The sequence below is a fragment of the Prionailurus viverrinus genome, chromosome X (genome assembly GCF_022837055.1).
Source record: "Prionailurus viverrinus isolate Anna chromosome X, UM_Priviv_1.0, whole genome shotgun sequence".
Classification (NCBI taxonomy): domain Eukaryota; kingdom Metazoa; phylum Chordata; class Mammalia; order Carnivora; family Felidae; genus Prionailurus; species Prionailurus viverrinus.
In genome coordinates, this window is record NC_062579.1 from 14,582,231 (window position 1) to 14,607,249 (window position 25,019).

General features: G+C 36.7%; 1 protein-coding gene across 4 annotated transcripts in view; it reads left to right on the forward strand.

Annotated features, from left to right (window-relative positions):
- CNKSR2 (connector enhancer of kinase suppressor of Ras 2) overlaps positions 1 to 25,019 on the forward strand; it is a 293,610-nt gene that overhangs the window by 230,619 nt on the left and 37,972 nt on the right. For all 4 annotated transcript variants that reach the window (XM_047845020.1, XM_047845018.1, XM_047845021.1 and 1 more), the window contains 5 exons: positions 552 to 625; positions 1,162 to 1,233; positions 8,306 to 8,373; positions 15,292 to 15,392; positions 17,735 to 18,287. In XM_047845020.1, the coding sequence (XP_047700976.1) occupies positions 552 to 625; positions 1,162 to 1,233; positions 8,306 to 8,373; positions 15,292 to 15,392; positions 17,735 to 18,287 (868 nt within the window). The remainder of the gene's footprint in view (positions 1 to 551; positions 626 to 1,161; positions 1,234 to 8,305; positions 8,374 to 15,291; positions 15,393 to 17,734; positions 18,288 to 25,019) is intronic.

Consider the following 25,019-nt stretch of genomic DNA (forward strand, 5'->3'; position numbering starts at 1 on the left):
ATAGCATGTATACCAAGCTAGATATTTGAAGATAAAATCAGCTTATTTCATTTATAAAATCTGGACTATACAACATATTTAATTCAGGTTTGATAAAAGATTTTTTTGGAGACAGAAAAGGAATTGAATTAGTAAACATCCATATATTTTACATATGAACATTAAAAGTGACAGAAAATTGTGAATGGTGAATGTGGACTGAAGTTATTTTTATACGTTATAAAAGTATATATACATTCTGGTGAGAAAATTACTCATAAATCATGTTTCATTTTGAGAATTTAAATAGTTTTCTATCTTCATTCTAATATAAAAAGGATTTTTCAGAATTTCTGTGTGTATCTTAATTTGTACTATTCTAAATGTTCAAAATATATCTTCAGTTTAATGGAATATAACAAGTAAGAGTGGAACTCTAATCTCTAAAATGTCAAATTTAAGACATTAAGTAAAAAAATTTATTAGTTTATATTTTTAAGGTATAGGTCTATAGTATTATCAGCTTCAAACCTATGTGTATAACACCCTGAACAAGATTGTTGCCTCTTTAGGATGAAAAAGCAGAAGGATTCATCAGTCTGCCCGAATTTAAAATTGACAGAGCCAGTGAATGCCGCAAGAAATAGTAAGTTGATTTATTTGGGGAGAGGGAGAGAAGGAAGGGTGTTTGTTTTTTTTTGTTTTTTTTTTTTATTTCTAGCTTTTAAATCATAGGTCACTTCTCTAATGCTTTCAAACTGAGGTAAAAACAAAGCAGTTTTATGAGCAGAAAATTGAATTTTTTACTGATTTCTGTCATCATGGCATAAGCATTATATATGTGAATTCAGGTTAGATGTTGAGGTAATTTTATCTATAAAAATTATTTGGTTCTGGGGCGCCTGGGTGGCTCAGTCGGTTAAGTGGCCGACTTCGGCTCAGGTCATGATCTCGCGGTCCGTGAGTTCGAGCCCCGCGTCGGGCTCTGTGCTGACAGCTCAGAGCCTGGAGCCTGTTTCGGATTCTGTGTCTCCCTCTCTCTGACCCTCCCCCATTCATGCTCTGTCTCTCTCTGTCTCAAAAATAAATAAATGTTAAAAAAAATTTAAAAAAAAAAATTATTTGGTTCTAACTTATTTTCCAATTTGAAATAAAATAAATATACTTTGTTTCCTTTTGCAGTGCATTCAAAGCCTGTCATCCTAAAATCAAAAGCTTTTATTTTGCTGCTGAACATCTTGATGATATGAACAGGTAAAGTGTTACTAAAATTTCAAAGTACTTATAAAGTCAGTTAGGCTTAGAATTCTAAGTTTTCCATATTAATGCTTAGAGAATAATGTCACTGTGGTACATCAGTTTAAAATAAAATGGACTCAGGCATTGCTGCATGTAGCCATACCTAACTTCAGAGAACAGCATTTTAAAAGTCAAAATAAACTTGTTGACTGTTTACCAGGTTTACCAAAAATATGCCTGAATCCATATATAGACCAAAAAAATCCACTGTAAAAAATAAAAGATTTTTTTAGAAGTCCATTTCAAGATATGTCTTCAGGGGCGCCTGGGTGGCTCAGTCAGTTGAGCATCCGGCTTCAGCTCAGGTCATGATCTCACAGTTTTTGAGTTCCAGCCCCATGTTGGGCTCTGTGCTGACAGCTTAGAGCCTGGAGCTTGCTTCAAATTCTGTGTCTCCCTCTCTCTCTGCTCCTCTCCCGCTCATGCTCTGTCTCTCTCTCTCCTTCAAAATTAAATAAAAACATTAAAAAAAATTTTTTAAAGATATGTCTTAAAATGTGTTCCCAGGTGGAGGGAAAAAAAAGATACTCACCAAAAAACCTGACTCTTCCAAGTGCTGGGTATTCATGACATAACATCCATCTCAATTATTTAGTCCTAAACGAAGTTAATATTTCTTTCTGTAACCTTTCTTCTATCACTGAACAAGGTTATACAGCCAAGTGATTAGATGGCTGCATGGTTGGGGCGCCTGAGTGTCTCAGTCGGTTAAGTGTCGAACTCTTGATTTCAGCTCAGGTGATGCATGATCTCATGGTTTGTAGGTTCATGCCCTGTGTCAGGCTCCGCACCAGCAGCACAGAGCCTACTTGGGATTCTCTCTCTTTCAAAATGAATGAATAAACTTTAGATGGTTGGCTACATGGTCATTCGGACCTGTGGGGGGAAAAATATATGTATGTGTATATATAAATTTCCATCATCTACAACATTCTGCTTCAGATTTCCCACTTTAGCATTTATGAATTTGATTCTTCATTTTCCTTCCTTTCCCCTCTCTCTTTTCTAGATTTATAGAAATTAGGTTTAAGATTCAGATGTTTCCTTTTTACAGGTCTTTAGCAGGCAGTACATATTACATACATAACTTGCCAACAGTTAGGGAGAGGCAGCACAGCATAGTGATTTAGAGAATAGACTTTGGAACCAGACTGTCCAAATCCCAGATCTCACACTTACTAGCTGTGTGATCCTGGATATAGAACTGGACCTCTTTATGCCAGGTATTGACCCCTTGAAAAATGGACATAATAATAATCTCTACCCAAACGACTTTTGTCGGGAGCAAATGAGCACACATAAAGGGCTTACAACAGTCCCTGCTCAATTATAAGTGCTATGTAAATGTTTGGTAGCAATGTATATCCCTTTCATATATTTTGGGCTTTTGCCCCCATTTACCTTTCTTTATGTGTCTCAAAAAAATTAGTATCCAGATATTTTTAAGCACAAAATTGAGCAACTTTATAAATGTATTTGAGCACACTAAATGAACACTTAATATGCTTTTATAAATGATCTTGGTGTTTTGACACTTGGGAATACAGGCATGGTTTGTCCTAAAGCAAGGATATGAATACAAGGAAATGGCAAACAAAAGTGTTGAGAACACTTGATAAAATGTTTTATTATTAATAAGGGAACTGAGTCTTTCTTGTACTTCCCAAAATCTTTTTTTGATGTACATTACCATTCTTGACATTTCACACTAGGCAATTGGAATTTGAAGAGCTTTTTCTCCTTAATTTGTTCTCAAAATGAAAATGTTTATTCACATGTTCATGGGGTAAGGAGAAGTTGTGATACTCTATTTTTTGTTTTAATAATTTTATAATTCTACTGTTCTAGTTATTCACTATTTATTTTATCACATGTTGAGCACAGTGCCTTTGGGATGAATATGAGGGGTTTACATCATGACCAAACAGAAAATAAGTGGTAAAAATGAGCATTATCCTATTTTACAAGATGGATACACTAGAATACAACCATCTCTAAGAATTAACATGATTTAATTATTCATGAAACATGCTAATCATGGTCTTTTTATGAAGTACGAAACCATGCCTGGTCTCTACCTGCCCTGTGTTAGCAATAACTTCAAAAGTGTGTCATGGGGGCGCCTGGGTGGCGCAGTCGGTTAAGCGTCCGACTTCAGCCAGGTCATGATCTTGCGGTCCGTGAGTTCGAGCCCCGCGTCAGGCTCTGGGCTGATGGCTCAGAGCCTGGAGCCTGTTTCAGATTCTGTGTCTCCCTCTCTCTCTGCCCCTCCCCCGTTCATGCTCTGTCTCTCTGTCCCAAAAATAAATAAACGTTGAAAAAAAATTAAAAAAAAAAAAGTGTGTCATGTCACTGCTCTTCCCTAATAATCCTATAGATGTATCTGATTCAGGATATCATAGAAGCTAAAGCAAACCCATTTTGTTGTTTTTGTTGTTTTTGTTGTTTTTTCTAAGCAATGAGTCAAAGTGAAAATGTGAAACTGATCAAATATGTCATCTCCACATCATACATTTAAAAGTGCTGTTTTATGTAAGCCTTGCTATGTTGCACTAGAAACTTCAGAATTAAATTGTCCTGAAATACTGAATTTTTTTAAAACTTTAAGTATAATGGACTTTTATATTTTTCTTTTTCTTTTTTTTTTATAATCATATTCCCAATGTCTACTTTCAATAGGCAAGTTCTTAAAAATTACTTGTTAATAGACGGGAGGGACTCAGTGCTGTAAATAAATAGAGGATTAGAGGTTGGGAGAGATCCCCTCCAAAGATTTTGTTCAGGAACCTGATTGTTACTTAACAGCAAGATAATCTGGGTGTTGGTTCATGCTATATATAATCTTTTAAAGGAATGTACCTAAGTCTTCAGAGATTTTATATTTATGATATTATAATTATGCTAATCATAGCTATAAGCTTTATCTGGTTATTTCTTAATTTCCAAAAAACTATCATATACATTTTAAAAATATAGTGCAAGTTTTGACAAGAGATATAAAGTAAATTTAATTACATGTACCTGTATATACCCAAATATATGTATGTATATACATATACCCAGATATATGCATATATATATACATATATATGTATACATATACACAAGCGTGAAATATTTAAATCTCACCTTCTATTTTTTGACCAACTGTAAGTTTGATTGTGAGGTAATTTGCAAAAATACTTTGGAGGCTCCCCCCACCATCCATCTGTTTCCTCCTCAGAAATGAGCATTAAAACATGAAAAAAAAATTTTTGCCAGTCTTTGTGAAATCTGTGGGAAGAAAACAAAATATCATGTTTCTCAAGTATTCTGAGACTTATTTACTGAATTCATTTGGCCTATATATTCCTTATTATGTCAGCACTTAGGTCTTTATAATTGTGAGGATTCACTCATTTCTATTTGGTAATTACTCTTTGGACATTTTTCCCATAGTTTGTACTCATTTTTTTCCTCTCAATACATTATTCTTTGTTAGTTATTGATAGCTTCATGGAAAGGCTCAATATCCCCTTACCTATATTGTCTTGTTTTAAAGCATCAGTGACAGGATAAGGTGCTGAATGTGGACCTCATATCAAAGCCCTTCCCCATCACTGAATTCAGTGCTTGTATCCCTAACCACCTTTTCTTAAATTAACCGCCCCCCCATCCTTAGCACCTTTGACTTTCTAATTTTTTACGTTGCTATTTTTGTAAATGGCACTTGACACTACTTGACATATGTTTATTTGTATCCCTGTTTATTATCTGTTGCCCTCACTAAGATGTAGTCTCCTGAGAAGGCAGGCACTTTGTTTGGTTTCTCTCTATCCTTGGAGCTTAGAATAACAGTACCTTGTAGTCATAGGTTCTCAATAAATATTACCTGACTCAGTTAATGCATATGTATCTGCTGTTTATAATGGCCTATAAATACCAAATTATACTGCAGCAAGTATATAGGTAAGCCTCTTCTAGTTGAGGCCTTGAGGACAAGTTTACCGAAGACAGCACCAACGACTGTGTAGTGTTCAGCCTTTTGTGCCTATGCACACTGACCTGAGTTTATCCACATACTTTCTGCAGAGTTTTTATCATGAACAGAATTTTTCTTCCTAAAAGTAGGCTAATTTTTCAATTGTTTTATGACATTTAGCAATTCTGGAACTCATTGAAGGCAGGAATTATGTCTTATTCATTTTTGTGCCCCCAAAACATGGCTCATTGTTCAGCATATAGCAGGCACTTAGTAAATTTGTTGAACTGAAAAATCAAAGAAGCCTTTTTCTTAGTTTCCTAATTCATCTCATAAAGACCTCATTGTTCTTTAAACTTCTGACAAAATGAAATTTCAGTGATATTTTTTATAATAGTCAATATGAGGGGTTCTCATCGTTAAGCATTTGCCTTTGGCTCACAGTTGGTGAGTTCAAGTCCCACATTGGGTGAGCTTGAGCTCCGCTTCAGGTGAGCATGATCCCCGCTTCAGGTGAACACAAGCCCCACTTCAGGTGAGCATGATCCCCGCTTCATGTGAGCTCATGCCCCGTTTCAGATGAGCTCCAGTCCCGCTTAGGGTAAAAAAAAAAAAAAAAAAAAAAAAAAAAAAAAAAAAGACAAAAAACAAAAAAACACAAGCCCCAAGTGAGTCCCACTTCTCTGTCTCTCTGTCTCTCTCTCTCTCTCTCTGCCCCTTGCACAGTTGCGCTCTCTCTCTCTCTCTCTCTCTCTCTATTTCTCTCTCTCTCAGAAAAAAGGAGGGGGGGGCACCTGAGTGGCTCAGTCAGTTAAGCATCAGACTCTTGATCTCAGCTCAGGTCATGATCTCACAGTTACTGGGATTGAGGCCCACATCCTGCTTTGTGCTGACAGTGCAGAGCCTGCTTGGAATTCTCTCCCTCTCTTTCTGCCCTTCTCCCCTGCTCACGCTTTCTTTCTCTTTCAAAATAAATGAATCAACATTAAAAAAAAGAAGCACTGGGTGTTGTATGTAAGCCAATTTGACAATAAATTATAATAAAAAATAAATAAAACAATGTCTAGGTTTATCTATATTAAAAAATAATAGTCAATTTGAGGTACTTCATTAAAATTCATTAATATATGTTCCTGTAGTACTGTTATCATCATTTTCACCCCAAAAGCGCCAGGCACATCTTTCCTAAGAGTGCTAAGATTTGTCTTGTAGTACAAATTCAACCCCATTCTCACTACAAATGACCTATAGACTAAATTTCAATTTTGACCTTTTTACTAAGAATAGAGTCATTTTTTAAAGGTTACTAATCATGAAGTTGACTTATTAACTTATAATTTGTAATTTTTTGGAGTGGCTGTATACTATGCTACTGAATTTATTTGTTCAATCTTTATTTTATTTCCTTTATGTTCCACTCCCTTCTTCACTTCCCCAAAATACTTGAGGTGATAATTACATTGTAGGCTTTCTCAAAATAAAGTTGGGTTTTAGGTGACTTACTCTTAACATTGAAGTTTAAATTTCCATGGATGTGATTTTGTCAATTAGAGACACAACTTTCCTCCCTTTTTTTCCAAGATATTCTAACTATCTGTTGCACAGTTAATACTACTGGGCATAAATGATGAAATATATGAGTCACTGAAAAAAGCATCATCTTTCATTTGACACAGTAGATAAGCTCTTGGGAGAAAAAGTTCTCAAACAATTTTTTTCTTAAAAATACATCTTGATCAGATTATTCCACAGTTTAATGATGTTAACTATAGTATTGATTCCAAACTTGAGGTAGTTTGGAAGAGGGGTTTTTCCTCAATTTCTGATTTAGGAAATTATATATGGATCATACCTCAGAATAGGCTAATGGGAAATTGTCAGGTTAATTTAAAGATTTTGTGATTTGATCATCTGGTACAGTATAAAGAGCTGGAATAACTAACACAGGGAGAGACCTGGTGGAACAAAAGATAGAGATTAAAACACTGGAAATAGCATCACTACTGAGAGAGGAAAGAACTAAGATTTATTTTTAAGTTACTATTGTTCATGGAAATAAGTTTTTAAGATCTAAATAGAGGTTAAAATTGTATTTGCTCATTTGGTCTTTAGAAAACAAATTGTATTTAGAGACAAATTTCCAAAGTACTCCCAAGATGTGTTTCCCCCTGGAACATTAAACTTAAATAACTTTCATCAAAACTAATACTTCATAGTGAAATTTATTTTGACCGGCGAGGTCCATAACTTTTTTTCTCATCAGTATATATTATATTAAAAGAGCATTTGTTCTGAAGAAACAAACAGCAGAAATATTTGGACCGCTTCTAAATTTGGAGCAACAGAATTGATAGGGCTCCGATCATCTTAAAACCCTCTATATTACATATATTTACAGGTTTGCTTAAGACTTTTCTATTGAAATACCATCTGTAGTGTGGCAGCAATTTATACCACAGCAAATTATACAGCTCATTGAAAGCTCGATGTGTCAAGAATAGCAAAGAACACATCTTTTATGTAGAATTATCTTATATATTCTTAAACATTTTAAAATAAACATTTTTATTAAGTTTTAAATTTTAATTCTAGGATAGTTAGCATACAGTGTTACTTTCAGGCATACAGTATAGTCATTCAACAATTCGGCACATTACTCAGGAATCGTCACAACAAGTGCCCTCCTTAATCCCTATTACCTATTTTACCCATCCTCCCACTCACCTCCCCTTTGGTAACTATCAGTTTGTTCTCTACAGTTAAGAGTCTGTTCCTTGGTTTGTCTCTCTTTTTACCCACTTCATTCCTTTTGTTTCTTCAATTCCACATAGGAGTGAAATTATATGGTATTTCCCTTTCTCTGACTAACTTACTTCATTTAGCATAATATACTTTAGTTCCATCCATGCCGTTGCACATAGCAAGATTTCATTCTTTTTTATGGCCAAATAATATTCCATTGTATATATACCACATCTTCTTTATCCTTAAAATAAATATTTTTTAAAAGTAAAATATACGAAATTCAATTGCAGTGTTACTGATTTTAATAGTTGTTTTTTTCAGGTGGCTTAACAGAATCAACATGCTGACTGCAGGATATGCAGAAAGAGAGAGGATTAAGCAAGAACAAGGTAAAGGAATTTTTTTTTACAGTTCTGGGGTTTTTGTTTTGTTTTGTTCTGCTGTTATCCTATACAGTGATTCACTACTATCAGTTAAGTGAAAATGCATATATCAGGCTGTAGTTATTTTTCTTTTTTGCACTTTGAATCCAAACCATACCATCTTAAAGGTGAGGTTTAGTAAATTAAACAGAGGGGGAATAAATTCTAAAATTTTTGGAGCAGCTGATGTGGAGTTTGTTGCTGTCTCTCTCAGTCTGTTTCCAATGGAGGACAAAAATCTTACAAATTTAAAAATCTGTAATTGGTCCTAAATATCGACTAGAGTCCAGGTCCTTGTTGGTGAGGTTTTTTTTTTTTCTGTTTAGTGGTGTCATAGACATTTAAGTGGACTTTTATGCAAAGAGCTCAGATGGATGATTCCTCCTTCCATAAATTATCTCAATTGGTTATGTTCTTCAGTTCTGTTACTCTGTAATTCTGTGATCTTATGGATCTTGCCTCAGTATTGACCTCAGATATACAAAACACAATGTCATTATACAGATTTAAATTTTAATGAAAGCTGTGGTCACCATTCTGAAGTTGCTTTACATTTCCAAAAAGTGTTTATTGTATATCCCTTGGAAGCATCAACAGTTTTTGGAAATCTTTTGAGGCTTCCTAAAGCTAAAAGAATTCTACAGATTGATATATATATATATATATATATATATATATATATATATATATATATATACAAACTTATTTCTAGTTGTGTCTCCAGTGGGCATAGACTATTTGTTTATGTGGAAATTCTAAAAACCTTGTGTTCCCTCTCAAAGTAAAACCTCAGCCAAAACTTTTCTAAACATGTAAAAGCTGAAGGTTAGAGATATCTAAAGTAGATATCCAGATCCCAAAACCAATCTGTCAGCAAATGTTTAGGGCAGGGGTTGGGAAACTTTCTGTGAAAAGCCAAATAGTTAATATTTTAGGCTTTGCAGGCCCATAAGATTTCTGTCTAAACTACTCAACTCTGCTGTTATAGTATGAAAGCAGCTGTACACACATGAGGATTCTGACTGGGCTGTAATAAAGCTTTACTTATGGACAGTGAAATGAAATTTCATATCATTTTTTACATTTCAAAAAATTATTCTTCCTTTGATTTTTTTACCATTTAAAAATGTAAAAACTGTTCTTGATCTACAGACCATATAAAAATAGGCAGAGAGCCTCATTTGGCCTGCAGGCCACAGTTTACCAACCCCTCGTTTAGAGCCATGGGTGAGGGAATGGGGATGAGTAAGCCAGTGAAGGGTGAGGACTTAGGGCAGGAAGATTTCAAAGAAATAGCAAAACATGGTTCCTGCCAATAGGAATATATCATCTTGTTGAGGATATCAAAGATACACACTTGAGGGGCACCTGGGTGCCTCAGTCGGTTGAGCCTCCAACTCTTGATTTTGGCTTAAGTCATGTTCTCGTGTTCGTGGGTTCTCACCTGGCATCCGGCTCTGCGCTGACAGTTCAGAGCCTGCTTGGGATTGTCCCTCTCCCTCTCTGCTTCTCCCCATTCAAGCGCTCTTGTGCACACATGCTCTCTGAAAATAAATGGGTAAACATTTAAAAAAAGATACACACTTGAAATTGCTTAAGAAAAATTGAAGAGCAGCAGAAAAAAAATTAAAGAACAACATAAAGTCAATCAGTACTAATGGTTGCACAATGTGAAACTGATTTTTTTAAAATTTGCTAAGTGGATGCAAAATTTTTTTAAAAAACTGGGAAAGAGGCAGAATTAATGAGGAAATAACTTGCTAGAGAAGTTGATCAGTGAGGCTGATGTAAAGTCAGCAGTAGAGAGAAAGAGAAGATATTTTATTCAGTATGAAGTGTTTCTGTGTAAGGCCTTCAACTAGCACGCTGATTGACTTAAGGTGAAATAGGCGCCCATCCTGCCTGAAATTACACTGAATTCTAGTAGAAAAGATCCTCTTAATATAATACAGAAAATGAAATGTAAGAAAGTACAAATCAAGTTCTGTGGAAATTAAGCTGGAGAGATTGCTTCCAGGAAGGGAGTGGGAAAGGCTTTATGTTGACTCCATTATTTGAACCTATTCTCACAGGATGAGAATGAAGTAGATAGGAAGTAACAAAAAGGGGCGCCTGGGTGGCTCAGTTGGTTAAGCATCTGACTTCGTCTCAGGTCATGATCTCGCAATTCATGGTTCAAGCTCTGCATCAAACCATGAACTCTGCTGTCAACAGAGCCTGGAGCCTGCTTTGGATTCTGCGTGTCCTCTCTCTGCCCCTCCCCTGCTCGTACTCTCTTTCTGTGTTTCAAAAATAATAATAAATGTCTAAAAAATAGAAAGTGACAAAACATTCCTGGGAGTGGAAGCAGCATGGATACTTCCACAAATAATGAGGAAACAATCTCCATCAAATCAGGGTGCACAGGTGAATCCCAGCCAGGACTATGGGGTGTCAGGCCAGTTATTAAGCCACATTTGTTCATTGTTAAAAGTTTACTTAAGTTTATTTAAACTTTTCATACTTCAACTTAATTTATAGGCCTAAAATTGTGTTAAGACTACTAAAAAATCTGTTAGCCTTCCTTCTCACATTTTTTAAAGGCATAAAAAAACTGTATTTTATAGGTGCATATAGGTTTGTTTCTGATTTTTTTAAGATGCAAAAATTAAAAGTATAGACAGTATACTGATAGGAAATGAATCTTTGAAAAACTCGGTTTGCATAAAGAAGGAATCTTGAATTCTCAAGCTTAACTTTCTTATTTTGAAGTTTAGCATGGTCTTTATTTTAGTTAATTTTCTTTGTACGTGGTATTATATAGCCATATATAATTATGGATTAAGGAACTGGTAAGTTATACCGTACATACAGGTTCCAATAAGTATTCAGTGCATGGATTCATGATGCGCTGGTCTGGCATGTGAGTGCATATTTTAGTACCTTCTGCAGTAGTAGACCATCACTGGCAGAAGCTTATAATAGTTAACAAGTCACGTCTCCCTTGCTAGCACAATGCAACCAGAATATCTGAAATAATTTGGTTTTCCACGTAGAGTGTATATTTCTCAGGCACTCTAACATAGGTCAGAAATGTAATAGACTTCCTACCTTCTGCATTACGTCTCATGGTATTCTATATAGAAAACAACTGTATGCATGTGTCTACTCCACACTTCTGTAGAATTATTTGACATCTTCCGAGTACTGTTCTCAGTACTGAAGTTAAGCTTCATACAAAATATAGGTGGTTGAGGGTTGGGAATATTTCACAAACACGCAAAGGAGTAACTCCAAAACACTGTTTTTATTTAAATATCCATTGCAGCTTCAAAGTGACTCTTTCATTGATTTAAATAAAAGTTTAATGAATTAGTATCTTTAGCTCCAGAAGTGTAAAGGATGTGGGCTTCTCTTTCATTATTTGTTGTTGTACTTAGAGAAAACAGGGTTACACTAAATTACATGAAGATCAAAATTTGGCTAATTGCCTATTAATAATTTTTCTATATTTTTCCACGTGCAAGTCAGACATTCATGACACATTATTTTCAGTCACACAATGTCTTCCTAAAGCTTTAATCACATAAAAATGAATGAAATATATTGTATTTTTTGGTAGTTCTAGATGAAAAAGTCATTTTTCTCAAATTATCCTTTTGTTTTTAGTATGAAGTTTATTGTCAAATTGGTTTCCATACAACACCCACTGCTCATCCCAAGAGGTGCCCTGCTCAATACCCATCACCCACCCTCCCCTCCCTCTCACCCCCCATCAACCCTCGTTTGTTCTCAGTTTTTAAGAGTCTCTTATGTTTTGGCTCCCTCCCTCTCTAACCTCTTTTTTTCTTCCCCTCCCGCATGGTCTTCTGTTAAGTTTCTCAAATTATCCTTTTGTATCAACCTGAGAATAAAGTGGAAATCTTCCTGTTCTACTGATGGCACTATTTATTCATGATTAGTTACATATAATATTGAATATCACTGCAAGACATTAAAAGTATCCATTTATTTTTGCTAAATGGAAAGCTAAGAAAAAGAAATTAATTTGCTCATAGAATGAAAATCAAACTCATTTCAGCCTCTTGAGCAAACAATGTGCTTGTAATTTTCCACACAACCCCAAAAGAAGACTGACTGAGTTTTCTATGTAGGTTCTTCTCTGTCACTGCTCTCTCAAAGACCTACAACTTACTGTGAGAAATGAAGTTAATTTACAAAGGGGAATTTCAGTCTTTTATTCGGCAACCCAAATAAGCTATAGATTGATGGTGCTTTTTAGTAAACCAAAAATTACATTAAGTAGTGGACTAGAATTCTCCCTAATTTAGCTGAGGTGGGAAAGCAGAGAGAATCGCCCACATCTGTCACTTGTAGTGATAGCTATAGAGATCTTGATAAAATGGTGACCATCTCCTTCTCAGCATGCTGTTCAGGGCCCCTTGAGGTTCTAATTCCTTGAGACCCCCAAGGTATCAGTACAGAGGTCAAGGAGAAATTCAACACAGGAAATAGTGAGAAAGGTAAGAGCAAAGTGATATTGGCAAACCACTGCTTAGGGTTGGGATGGGGTGGTGCTTATTCCATTCACCTCCAGCAATGACTTCCTTATAGTATTTCAAACTCCCACAAAACTGCCTAACCCAGATCCCAGAGCTACAGAATTCACTTTTCATTGCTGGAACTTGCTACGAGAAAAAAAAAAAAAACTGATGTCCAAGAAGATAAACACAAGGCATTTACCTCCTCTGTGATCTGGGTCAGACTGTCCTAGAATGCTACCTATAAATCCACCAAATAAAATCAGGGGTCCTAATATCGAGTGCTTTCAAGGTGCAAAGCACTTGAATATGTATTACCTTATTTAGTACCCACCCCCACACACACATATACACGACTCTGAAAGTCAGTTATTATTAGCCCCCTTTTACAGATGACAAAACAGACTCTGGTTTAGTAACCATCACAAGAGCACAGAGATGGTAAGTGGTACAACCAAGAATTGAACCTCCATCTGCCCAGGTATATAGTTCATGCTTTTCCCACCATTGTTTGTTGTGTACATCGCTGGGCAACTATATCAATTCATATTTGAGAGGAAGCTTAGTATACTAGCTGTCACCAGCATGATCCATTATAAATACCAGACACAAATTTAGATTAAGTAGTTTCTGCTTACGTTTTAGTCAAAGGGAATAATTAAAATAGGAATAGCATTTTCAAAGTTTTTGTATTTTGAGGCCTGAATGTAATAATCTCCACTGCTAAAGAATTTCTTTTCATGATAGCCAGGGTTACAGAACAGCAGGAGGAGGAGGGCTCAAAGCATCATGAATATATGTCAAATTAAACTCTCCCAGTGTGTGATTCAAGAGTCCCAGTGATAGCCCTCCAAGGTTTAGGGCAAGGCTATTTCTTAGCTCAAATCCCAGCTCTTCTACTTTCTATTCAGCATATAGTAAGTACTCAATAAATATTAGCTATACTTATTCATAAACACCACAAGGAAAATATATATAAATATTATATAATTTTTATATATAAGAATATATATAATTCCTGGGTGGAGAGAGGTTCCTATAAAAGTATGTGCAGCATATAGTAAGTACTCAATAAATATTAACTATACTTATTCATAAACACCACAAGGAAAATATATATAAATATTACAGTAAAAGATTCCTGGGTGGAAAGAGGTTCCTGTAAAAGTATGTGCCATAGTTTTTTCACCTAAATCTGATTATCAGTTAAGCCTAATGATGGTTCTTTTGATTTAGATTTTTTAAGAATAAAAATGGGTAATACTTACAGGTTTTTCCTCGTAAATCTTATAAGGAATTAACCTAAGAGTGGTTGCGTTATTAGTGGAACGGGTTCTGATTATTGGTCTTTGTGCTGTATTTTACTTACTCAACTAATTTATGTCTCAAAATTTTTTCCTTTCCCTCTTGCCTGAGCTCTGCCAAGTCTAGCGGCTTACATTTTCTACCCTTTTAAGTAGTTCTAGAAGTTTGGAACTTGCAGCCCACATCAGCAAATTTGCCCTTTTGCATTTGGCAAGAATCAAGGTTTGCCATGTGTTTCCAAGTAGAGGTGGGAGTATCGTGTTATAGAGAGTCATGTCAGCATGACTCTGGAAACAGTGATTGTTAGATAACCAGTGAATTGGAGCCAGAAAAGAGAATTGAGAACATTATTTTTGGAGCTGTTTATATCTGTAGAGATCTACAGTTGTATATATATTGCTTTTCTTTGAGTGTTCATCTTTAGGGTAAAATGATACACCTTTAAGAGGCGTCATGTGTTATTATTCACTAATTCAAGCATCAGAATAACTTGGCCTGGAATCTAAAGCACCCTAAACCTGATTTGACTTCTGCAGTGTCTTTTTCTTAACTCCTTAAAATTATAGCTATGTATAATTGCATGCTTTATTGGAATTAAGTGATTGCACTCTTCCTTCTTCTTGAACACCCAGCTGAAAATAAAAGTTTGTGGGCCTGGAGTAGTGGGTGCTGTGGAGCAGGGTATAGGAGTGGAATTTAAATGTCTTTGTGTTAGCTGGTAGTGTGTGTTCTTGAAAATATGGCTAGAGGGGCACCTGGGTGGCGCAGTCGGTTAAGCGTCCGACTTCAGCCAGGTCACGATCTCGCGGTCTGTGAGTTCGAGCCCCGCGTCAGGCTCTGGGCTGATGGCTCGGAGCCTGGAGCCTGTTTCCGATTCTGTGTCTCCCTCTGCCTCTGCCCCCCCCCCGTTCATGCTCTGTCTCTCTCTGTCCCAAAAATAAATAAACGTTGAAAAAAAAATTTAAAAAAAAAAGAAAATATGGCTAGAAATATTTAATAGAATGAAAATATGGCTAGAAATATTTAATAGAATGTTGTATCTGTGTGTGTGAATTTACAGATTACTGGAGTGAGAGTGACAAGGAAGAAGCAGATACTCCATCAACACCCAAACAGGACAGCCCTCCGCCCCCTTACGACACATACCCACGACCTCCCTCTGTAAGTTGCCAACAGGAATGGACATTATTTAGCATCAGATTCTTTGACCCAAAATATCCCCATGTAGTGAATTGCACGTCAGACCTCAGGTTCCCTAAGAGGAAAGAACATAAGGAGTCTAAAAACAATAAGGGGAAAAAATTTAGTATGCAAAGACTATTTAATCAGGAGAAACAGTCACCACAGATTCCAGGCATAATATCTGCCCAGTTTTATTTTAAAAAATCCTGTTTGTGTCAGAGTAGCCTTCCTGGAAATATCAGCAACAAAAATAAGTTTTCTTAGAAAAAGATATATAAATGGGCTTTATGTATCCCACACTAATAAAGTTCATTCCTATATCCTTCAGAAATGACTCATAAAAATTAATATTATATCTATATTAAACATATTTTGACAGATAGCTCTTCAGATAGTCATGGGGTCTGGTTTAATGTATGTGTTTATATGGTGCTCCAGACTTCTTAAACCTGTGTAAATGATTCTGTGTATAGCCTGTAGTTTATAATCTTTTAATGGGGTAAACAACTGCCCTAGTTTGCTTGAGACTATCCCACTTTATGCCCGTGGCCCATCAGAACTACTAAGAGCATCTCAGTAGTCTCCCAGTTTTGACAATACATTGCATGGTTACAGCGTCATAAGAGTTAATTCTGGCTATCTTGGGGCTGAGTCTTCCACATAGGAAATGGAAGCTGAATTTAGGTGACAACAGCACTCAACCTAATTACACCTCCATATTACTCTAGAGGATTTTAAATAAGACGCTACACAAGATGTTGATAAAATTCTAGGCCATTTCTCAACCTTGGCTGTGCATAAGAATCACTTCTGTAACATTTTAGAAATGCAGATGTTCAGACCCTATCCAGGCATTAAATCAGAATATCTGAGACTACAAACAGCTCACTAGATTAGACTGTGGGCCTGCTGTATTCATCTACACATCCCCATGGCTTAGCACAGCACTGGCACTTATTTATTAAGTGCTTAATAAATATTTCTGAAATGAATAAATAAATATTTCTGAAATAAATGAATGGGTCCTTTTGACTAATAACTAAAAGGGAAGCCACATTTTTAATAACAGTGTTTGATGTCAATGTCTCTTAGCTAAGAATTGTTCCTAATATGTATGCACATTTCTTTAATAAATGCTGAGTGTAACAGAATGCAAGGATGAGCTATAGAAATGAAATCATGAAGTCAGTGACAAGATACAGTTTATATCATATTTTCCCTCTTTGCCTAAAACATTAGGGCCTGAATAATTCCTTTTAAATATTTATAAAAGAGGAAGAAAGGGAAACTGCAGCTTCAGGGAACAGCTCTTTAATCATAGCAACTTGTGAATTTCAAGAAGGAAGCTATTTACATTGTTATTAACATGTGGGAAGATAAACTGCCCCCAGAAGATGCCATTTAACTTCTCCTTTACCCAGAGGGGCAGCGTGTGCTTTTGCCTCAGCCAGGCTTGTCCTGGCCACCACCTGAGCCCCATTTGCCTTGATCACATTTGACAAATTCAACTCCTCCTGCCAGAAAGGAGCCAGAACTGATCTGTTAGCCCCGAGAGCTAGAGTAAGCCTTGTCCCCAGTAGGAGCACCTGCGAGTCTTTTACAGCATTCACTTGATGCCAGTCCATTTTCTTGGTTGTACTTTGTACTGTAATATATACTCCCAAACTTTAAATTCCAAGAATAGAAATATTCCATTTTTCTTTTGTGTTTATGTACCCTGAGGTGCCCATGCCCAAGGCAGATGCTCATCCCCATCAGAGTATCTCACCTTGCCTGTATGTTTAACTCTACAAAGTGCCACAAATTGAAAGGACCACAAGAACACCTTTCATTGGGGCCCATAGGAGGATTCATTCACCTATGAAGAAGAGGAGGGGTTCTGTCCGATTATAGGCACCTTCTTTTCACATCCAAAAGCCTCTCTCCTTGCTCTCACCCCCAAACTCCACAAAATCCAGAAATATGAATTTGGCAGCAATTATTCAGGGTTTTAAATTCCTAGAGATTTTTTAAACTTCAGATTTTTCTTAGTTGCTGAATATTTCTTACATAAGCACTCAAATTTTCTTATGCTTCACTGTTGTGCAACTTTGCATGTTAATATGTCAGACTTTTTATGAGAGTCTGGTATAGGAGAATTTCAACACTCCACATCTCAGTCTCTTAAAATATCAGCTGAGCCTAACTTTGAGATGTCTGTAAACTTGACTAGTCATTAACTTGACTGGTAAATGTTAACTGTTAGAAATCTAATGTGTTCCTTGGTAACAGAAGTAGTCTGTTATTTTCTGTAGAGACTGATCAGAGGCTCCTTTCCACAGATGAGTTGTGCCAGTCCTTACGTGGAAGCAAAACACAGCCGGCTCTCTTCCACAGAGACCTCTCAGTCACAGTCCTCCCATGAAGAGTTTCGCCAGGAAGTGACTGGGAGCAGTGCTGTGTCCCCCATTCGCAAGACAGCCAGTCAGCGCCGCTCCTGGCAGGATTTAATCGAGACGCCCCTGACAAGCTCAGGATTACACTATCTTCAGACTCTGCCCCTGGAGGATTCTGTCTTCTCTGACTCCGCGGCCATCTCCCCAGAGCACAGGCGGCAGTCCACCCTTCCAACTCAGAAGTGCCACCTACAGGATCACTATGGGCCGTACCCCTTGGCTGAGAGTGAGAGGATGCAAGTGTTAAATGGAAATGGGGGCAAACCTCGAAGTTTTACTCTGCCTCGAGATAGCGGGTTCAACCACTGCTGTCTGAACGCACCCGTTAGTGCCTGTGACCCGCAGGATGACGTGCAGCCCACAGAGGTGGAGGAAGAGGAGGAGGAGGAGGAGGAGGAGGAGGAAGGGGAGGCAGCAGGGGAAAACATAGGAGACAAAAGTAAGTATGTTGGAGATCCTTAGCCTGTGTACACAGAGTCCTAACCTTTTCAAACTTCTTATTTTAAGAAAATAGAATTTTGTTTCCCTTTTTTCTTAAAATAATAGTCTTGCTGCACAGGACGTTAGGTATCCTTTGCTGTTTTACTTTCAGAAATTGAGTAACATGGCGGGGAGAAAGGTGGATAATGAAGCCTATATCCCAGGACACCCAAAGCTAGAGCAAATGCTTTTCCCCAGTTACCCATTTTCCTTGTAAGGTTAATGATAGTCATTTCTTTTTCTCCTACCTCTTATCCACTTTCTTCTCCCCTGTATATATCATCCCTTTGGTCCACAGTCATTGCCCCCTGAGTTTGGGTTAAGAAACTAAATGCTTCAAGCACAGTGTTAGCAGAACCTTGGTTGAATACGTAAGTGAACACAGAAACACATACATACGCACACATACATATACAACTTCCCTTTTCACTATTAAAAGATTTAAAGGAAAAATTCAAAGGAGTTTTCCAAGAAGAAATTTCAAATAGCATTTCTGTCAACTCCAAATGGCCAAAATTGTTTCTAGAAACCAGTTTTCCAAAAGCATTTATTTATTTTCTTGGTATATATGTTAATTACAAAACTCAATTTATGTGAATCAACTTTGAAGAGAGACAAAGTCAATTAAATAATCCTCTGACTTTTTGGCATTAAGAATATGTTTACTAATTCTCAAGTTCTTTATCCAACATGCCTTACCAAGCATCTGTTTATAATTAATGTGATACACCAGTCCAGAAACCCAGGCTAGTTTAAGGGAAAGGCTAGAACTCAGTTACCTTACTTAGAAAGAAAATCTAGGTTTGGCTGTAAGTCCTAAATGTAAAAATTCCCTCCCCCCCCCCAATAAAAAAGTACAGTATTAAAGAAGTAGTATAAAACTGTTTGCATGTCTTTATTCAAAATGAAGTTTGGGCCAGTTAGTGCAGCTGACCCAAGCTAGTGTTGATGAAACCACAGTTTCTGATTTGTTCCCACCAGGGCATTAGACTTCCCTTTTTAAAGGATATAAGCAGACTATAGCCATCCACCCATTTTGTAAGTATACGAGACTTTGATTATGGGATATATTACTGTAAGTTCTTCTTCACAATTGGAAAAACAGTTCAAAGCTCACAGAGGGCCAGCAGGTCAGTATCCTCATGCCCATGTTAAACTTGGCTCATTTAAAATGAGAGTCACTTTGGAGATTATTAGCAAGAAAATACAGTAGAATTTCTTTTATGGTCTTCATTGCCTTATTTAAGGAGAATTCTATCTTATACCATGAAAATATGAGTTGTTGGTAATAAAAATCATATGTTAAAGCAGTTTCCATGTGAAGTGTATGTTGGCCATAATCTCCATAAGGAGCATTACAAAAGGTATACTGTTGGTGCAGGAAAAGGTAATTACCATCTACTACCTGCCAAGCCCTCCCAACATTCACATTTATCAGAGATTATGGAAGAGACTGGTGAAGAAATATCTAGGAGCCATGTGAGGTCTCTGTAGGACTTCTGGCAAGCATGATAATACATTTTTTAGTGTTATGATGATTACCAAAATCAGGATACTGTTTTCTAAAATTTAACTAAAGATGAGTTAGAAACTTCATTTTGACTGTCATCTATGTGCTGCACAACTGCTGTAACTAAGTATGTGAAGTTTGTTCAGTATTCTACAAACATATTGGGGAAAATACTTTAACTCTGCCATTTTAAGATAAATTGTGTTGAAATTTGCACAGCCCTCTGAAATAGAGAATTCTGTTCAGAAAACATATCATCATGGCCACAGGTAGAAGTCATCGATGATATCTTTTTCGCTTAAGCCAGTTACTTCCCAGTTCCCTCTGGCCATCGCAGGAGGGAGTCCTGGAAAGGAGAAGGTGCATCCTAGGGCCTGAAAGGAAAACCCGGGCCCACAGAGCATCTATAGTTAGATGGCTTTCGAGTTTGTTCTTCTAGTGTCTCTTTGCTGTTTTCTTGATTGAATTTATTTTTACCTTGTACATGCACTACTAAATTGGTGAGGTTTTCCTTCAGGTTCCCAAATGAGTCAAGTGGGCAATTTTTCGGTACTTTCCATCTCTTTCAGTGTCTCTTTTTTTGTGGAATAACTGTGATAAGGCAGAACAGTCTTAGCAAGTGTGTCTATAAATCTAATATTGCACATTTTGTCTTCACAGTTCAATATTTTGGGGCATTTCATGCTATTTCAGTCAGATCTGCTTCACTAAATGTGGCCATGCACTATAATTCAGGGCCCCATTTCTTTCTGGGCATTTTTCCCCAGATCTTTTGCTTGATGTGTCAATGTTCATCAAACCATTCTCAGCAGAACATGTGTTTCATGGTTGTCTACTAGAAGATGCTTTGTATTTAATAGAATGTCTGTCTGCCTTCCTAATGATGGTTTTTCTGCATTACTGTTTTTAATATTTAGGAGTGTACGATTTGATAAACACTTCACTTGAGAAACACCAGCTTTAAAATCCATGTTTTCAAAAGAATCTTTAAGGTCTAGTTAAGGGGTGTCGTGTTCATGGCTGCCCTGGGTTGGCCATTAGGACCTAGTATTCCAGGCTTATTATTCAAATCAAGCTGCTGGGTATTATGTCAACAGAGCAAAAATTATATACACAAAAGAAGCTGTGGCCATCCCACCAGTCTCAGGCTTAGGACATGCCTTCCAGCGCAGAGCATTCACTATGCTGCCCACAGGTTGGCAGGCACCTGTGCTTGTTAGAGTCAAGCAGGGATGTATTACTAACTGTCATGCTCGAGGCCAGCGTTTGCTTTGACCTACTATAGTGAATTTGCACTTATCCAGCACAGACCTGCAGAGGACATAAGTTTTGTGTCTCTAGCTACACACGTTTTTTCTCAGCTTACCAAGAAATTAAAGCTAGAAAGTATCAGGCAAGTGGGCAGAAGGAGTAATGGAAGAAAATGTGAAAATATAGCCTATCTTCTGCTTTAAGGATGAAGAATTATGTCATCACCCAAACCCCTGTCTTATCATTTATGTTTACCTTAACTTTATATAATGTGATCTATATTATACAGTGCTTACAAGTTTACAAAGCAATCTAAAAAACAAAATGTACCTAAATCGGTGATCTAGATGTGTTTTTTTTTCAATTTCCCTGCTTATGAGGTATAAATGTAGCCTTCTTTAGAGCAGTCTTCAATCTGTGTCTTCTCATGGTTGGACTACTTTTTCTCTTATTTTGAAATTCATGTATTTAACTGAATCATACTATGATTTTTAATAGGCAGAACTCATTTTGGTGTAAAATGGATGGTATTAAAAGTACACACATGAGACCTGTCTTGTTTTCCTTTGACTTAAAAGCCAGCTTACATATTAATTATCCTGACCTACTTCACTGGCATTTGGGAGAAGACAAGTAATTTCCTATTATCCCAATTAGCAGTTTCGAAGCTTACTGAGATGTGGGCCTTATAATACCTCAGTTATATTAAATTATAAATTATGTCAGCCTGTGCAACTTCCAAGGAGTATAAATCATTAAAGTGTGGGACAAAATATAAAGATATACTTCATTCTGAAATCAACTGCTGTAACACTAAAATACTGTTTTGGTTAATACAGCTTGAAGTCTACTTGGGATAGATCTCTTTTCTTTGCCATACTAGGCAGTTTAGATGAGGTTTTCAAAAGCTTTATCCTTTAATCCTGCTGATTTCCCTCTTGGCAGTTGTAAGAATACTCTTTACTAGCTATACATTCTTGGTGCCTCCATGTACTCAATGAAGTTATAATGTGCTCTTTTTCGTTGTCTTAGAGATAACTTACCAGTATTCTCCCTTAATTTACACATGTATTAGCTTGGTCTTAGGAATGTATAGCAAAACCTACAGCTGTGGGGGATGGGGTTTGTGGGGGTGGAGGTGGAGGGTGGATAAAACCTTGTAGCTACATTGCCCATCAGGTTATCTGGCCAAGATACTTACTGATGCTCTCAAAATGAGATTTGCTGAGAAATGGTTTTTAAAGTTATTTTTTTTAATCTAACCTCCTTTGCATAGCATTGGTAAGTTAAGAGTTGTGCAAAGTATGCAGCTCAGTGGCCTAATATCTTAAATTATCTAGGCAGAGAGGATAGATAATGACTGCCAATATAGTGTAGAAGAATATAGATTAATCCTCTTCAATCATTTTAAGGGTCCTAGAGTAATTTCCTGAAGAGTTTCTAAAAGCTATGACTTTTATTTTTTTAAGAACATTCAGGTACAAAGTATGTGGGCAAGGCGAAAATATTCCTAGAATATGAAGTTGTGTTAAAGGATAAAAAGGAACAAGTTGAAAATAAAGAAAAGTGTTACAGCACTTTTTACTATTTTATTGATTGTCAAGATAAATTATGCACAAAGAATTTAGAAGGGCATAATCATCAATATTATCCTAAATTATAGTTCAGGCCTAAAAGAACAGATGTAAAAGATATATAAGCAATGTGAATAAAAAATATGCATTAAAGTCAGAAAAAATAGCAGAGAACCTTAACTTTGTCACTTTTGTGAAGTTTAAGGGCATTATTCTTGGCTGGTTATGTAACAAGTATATATAGAGAACACAAAAAAAATCTAGAAAGTAGTAAACAAATGTTCTCTTAATACCATATTTTCTGATTTTGAAGAAATACTATTACAGAGACATAAAACCCCAAAGACTAGATAGAAAGTAGGGTCTAGCTATAATGCTGATACTGATTATAGGTTGGATTTGTAATCATACCTCCCTCAGTTTTGGCTTAGATGATGAGGAAAAATTATTACCTTAACTTACAGGATGTTCAGAGGTGGGGTTGTTCCAGAGTGAATTTTGTGGCTCTGCAGTGTAAGACTGTCACTTAACTTTTCTGTAATGCCAATAGCTCTAAGCATCTCTTCTTATAAGACAGCATCCAGAGAGCCAAAGACCAATATCTAAAGAACCCTACCTGTAGTCCTTTTTCTGTAAGAACAAGGAAAGCCTTTCCTAGATCCTTCCAGCAGACTTAGCTCCATATTTCATTGTCCAAGGTTTCATCATATGCCCAAGTAGCAAGTGAAATGATTATGAATAGTTGAGACTAACCTTGATTTAAGATCATAAAGAAAAAACTGTACCAAACTGCTTATCGTTACTATCCACATGAGCCTGTCCACTATTATGTATGTTATATCCTCAAATATATTTGTTCAAGCAGTGTGGCACTCTTTTAATATATATATATATATGCAAACATATACCCCATATCACATCACATCATTTAAGTCTTGGCACTAACAAAATGTTAGATCTATAAAAGGGGATAAATACTATGTAACCCTTGCGGTGCCTGGGTGACTCAGTAGGTTAAGCATCTCTTTTTTTTTAATTTTTTAATGTTTATTTATTTTTGAGAGAAAGAGAGCATGAGCAGGTGAGAGGCAGAGAGAGAGGGAAACACAGAATCCGAAACAGGCTCCAGGCTCTGAGCTGTCAGCACAGAGCCCGACGCTGGGCTCAAACTCACAAACTGTGAGATCATGACCCAAACCGAAGTCACACGCTTAACTGACTGAACCACCCAGGTGCCCTGTAAGTGTCTGACTCCTGATTTCAGCTCAGGTCATGATCTCTCAGTTCATGAGATCAAGCCCCTGCATCGGGCTCTGTGCTGACAGTGAAGAACCTCCCTGGGATTCTTCTCTTCCTCTCTCTCTGCCCCTCTTCCACTCATGTTCACTCTCTCATGCTCGCTTGCTCTCTCTCTCTCTCTCTCAAAATAAATAAACATTAAAAAAATAATAAAATAAATATTATGTAGCCCTGAAAATATAGCAAGTTAGATATAATAATTATTGTCATTTGAAATGAATAAGCATATTTTCCTCTAAACACTAAGTGATCGGAACTTAGAATATATTCTCTGGAGATATTCCTCCTCAGTTTAAATCCTTGCTTTGTGACTCTACCACTTGCAAGTGACATGATTTTTTTTTGCTTCTTTTCTTTTTTTTTTCTTTTTTTTTTTAATATGAAATTTTTTGTCAAATTGGTTTCCATACAACACCCAGTGCTCATCCCAACAGGTGCCCTCCTCAATGCCCATCACCCACTTTCCCCTCCCTCCCAACCCCCATCAACCCTCAGTTTGTACTCACTATTTAAGAGTCCCTTATGGTTTGCCTCCTTCCCTCTCTGTAACTTTTTTTCCCCTTCCCCTCCCCCCTGGTCTTCTGTTGAGTTTCTCAGGATCCACATATGAGTGAAAACATATGGTATCTGTCTTCTGTTGAGTTTCTCAGGATCCACATATGAGTGAAAACATATGGTATCTGTCTTTCTCTGCCTGACTTATTTCACTTAGCATAACACTCTCCAGTTCCATCCATGTTGCTACAAATGGCCAGATTTCATTGTTTCTCATTGCCAAGTAGTATTCCATTGGCAAGCGGTATGATTGATGAAGCTATTTAACACCTCTGGTCCTCAATGTCTTCATTGTTACATCAGGTGATAGCAGTACTTGAAGTTAGGTAAGAGTCAAATGAGGTAATACCAGAAAGCACTTAGTTTCCATATCTGACACACTGTAGGTCTTCCAATAAATTTTTTATAACTATATAATTTATGTAGGTTTTATGCATATTTGGATTTGGGCAGTGAATTAATCCTGGCAAACCTCAATAAATAACATTTACCTGACTACATG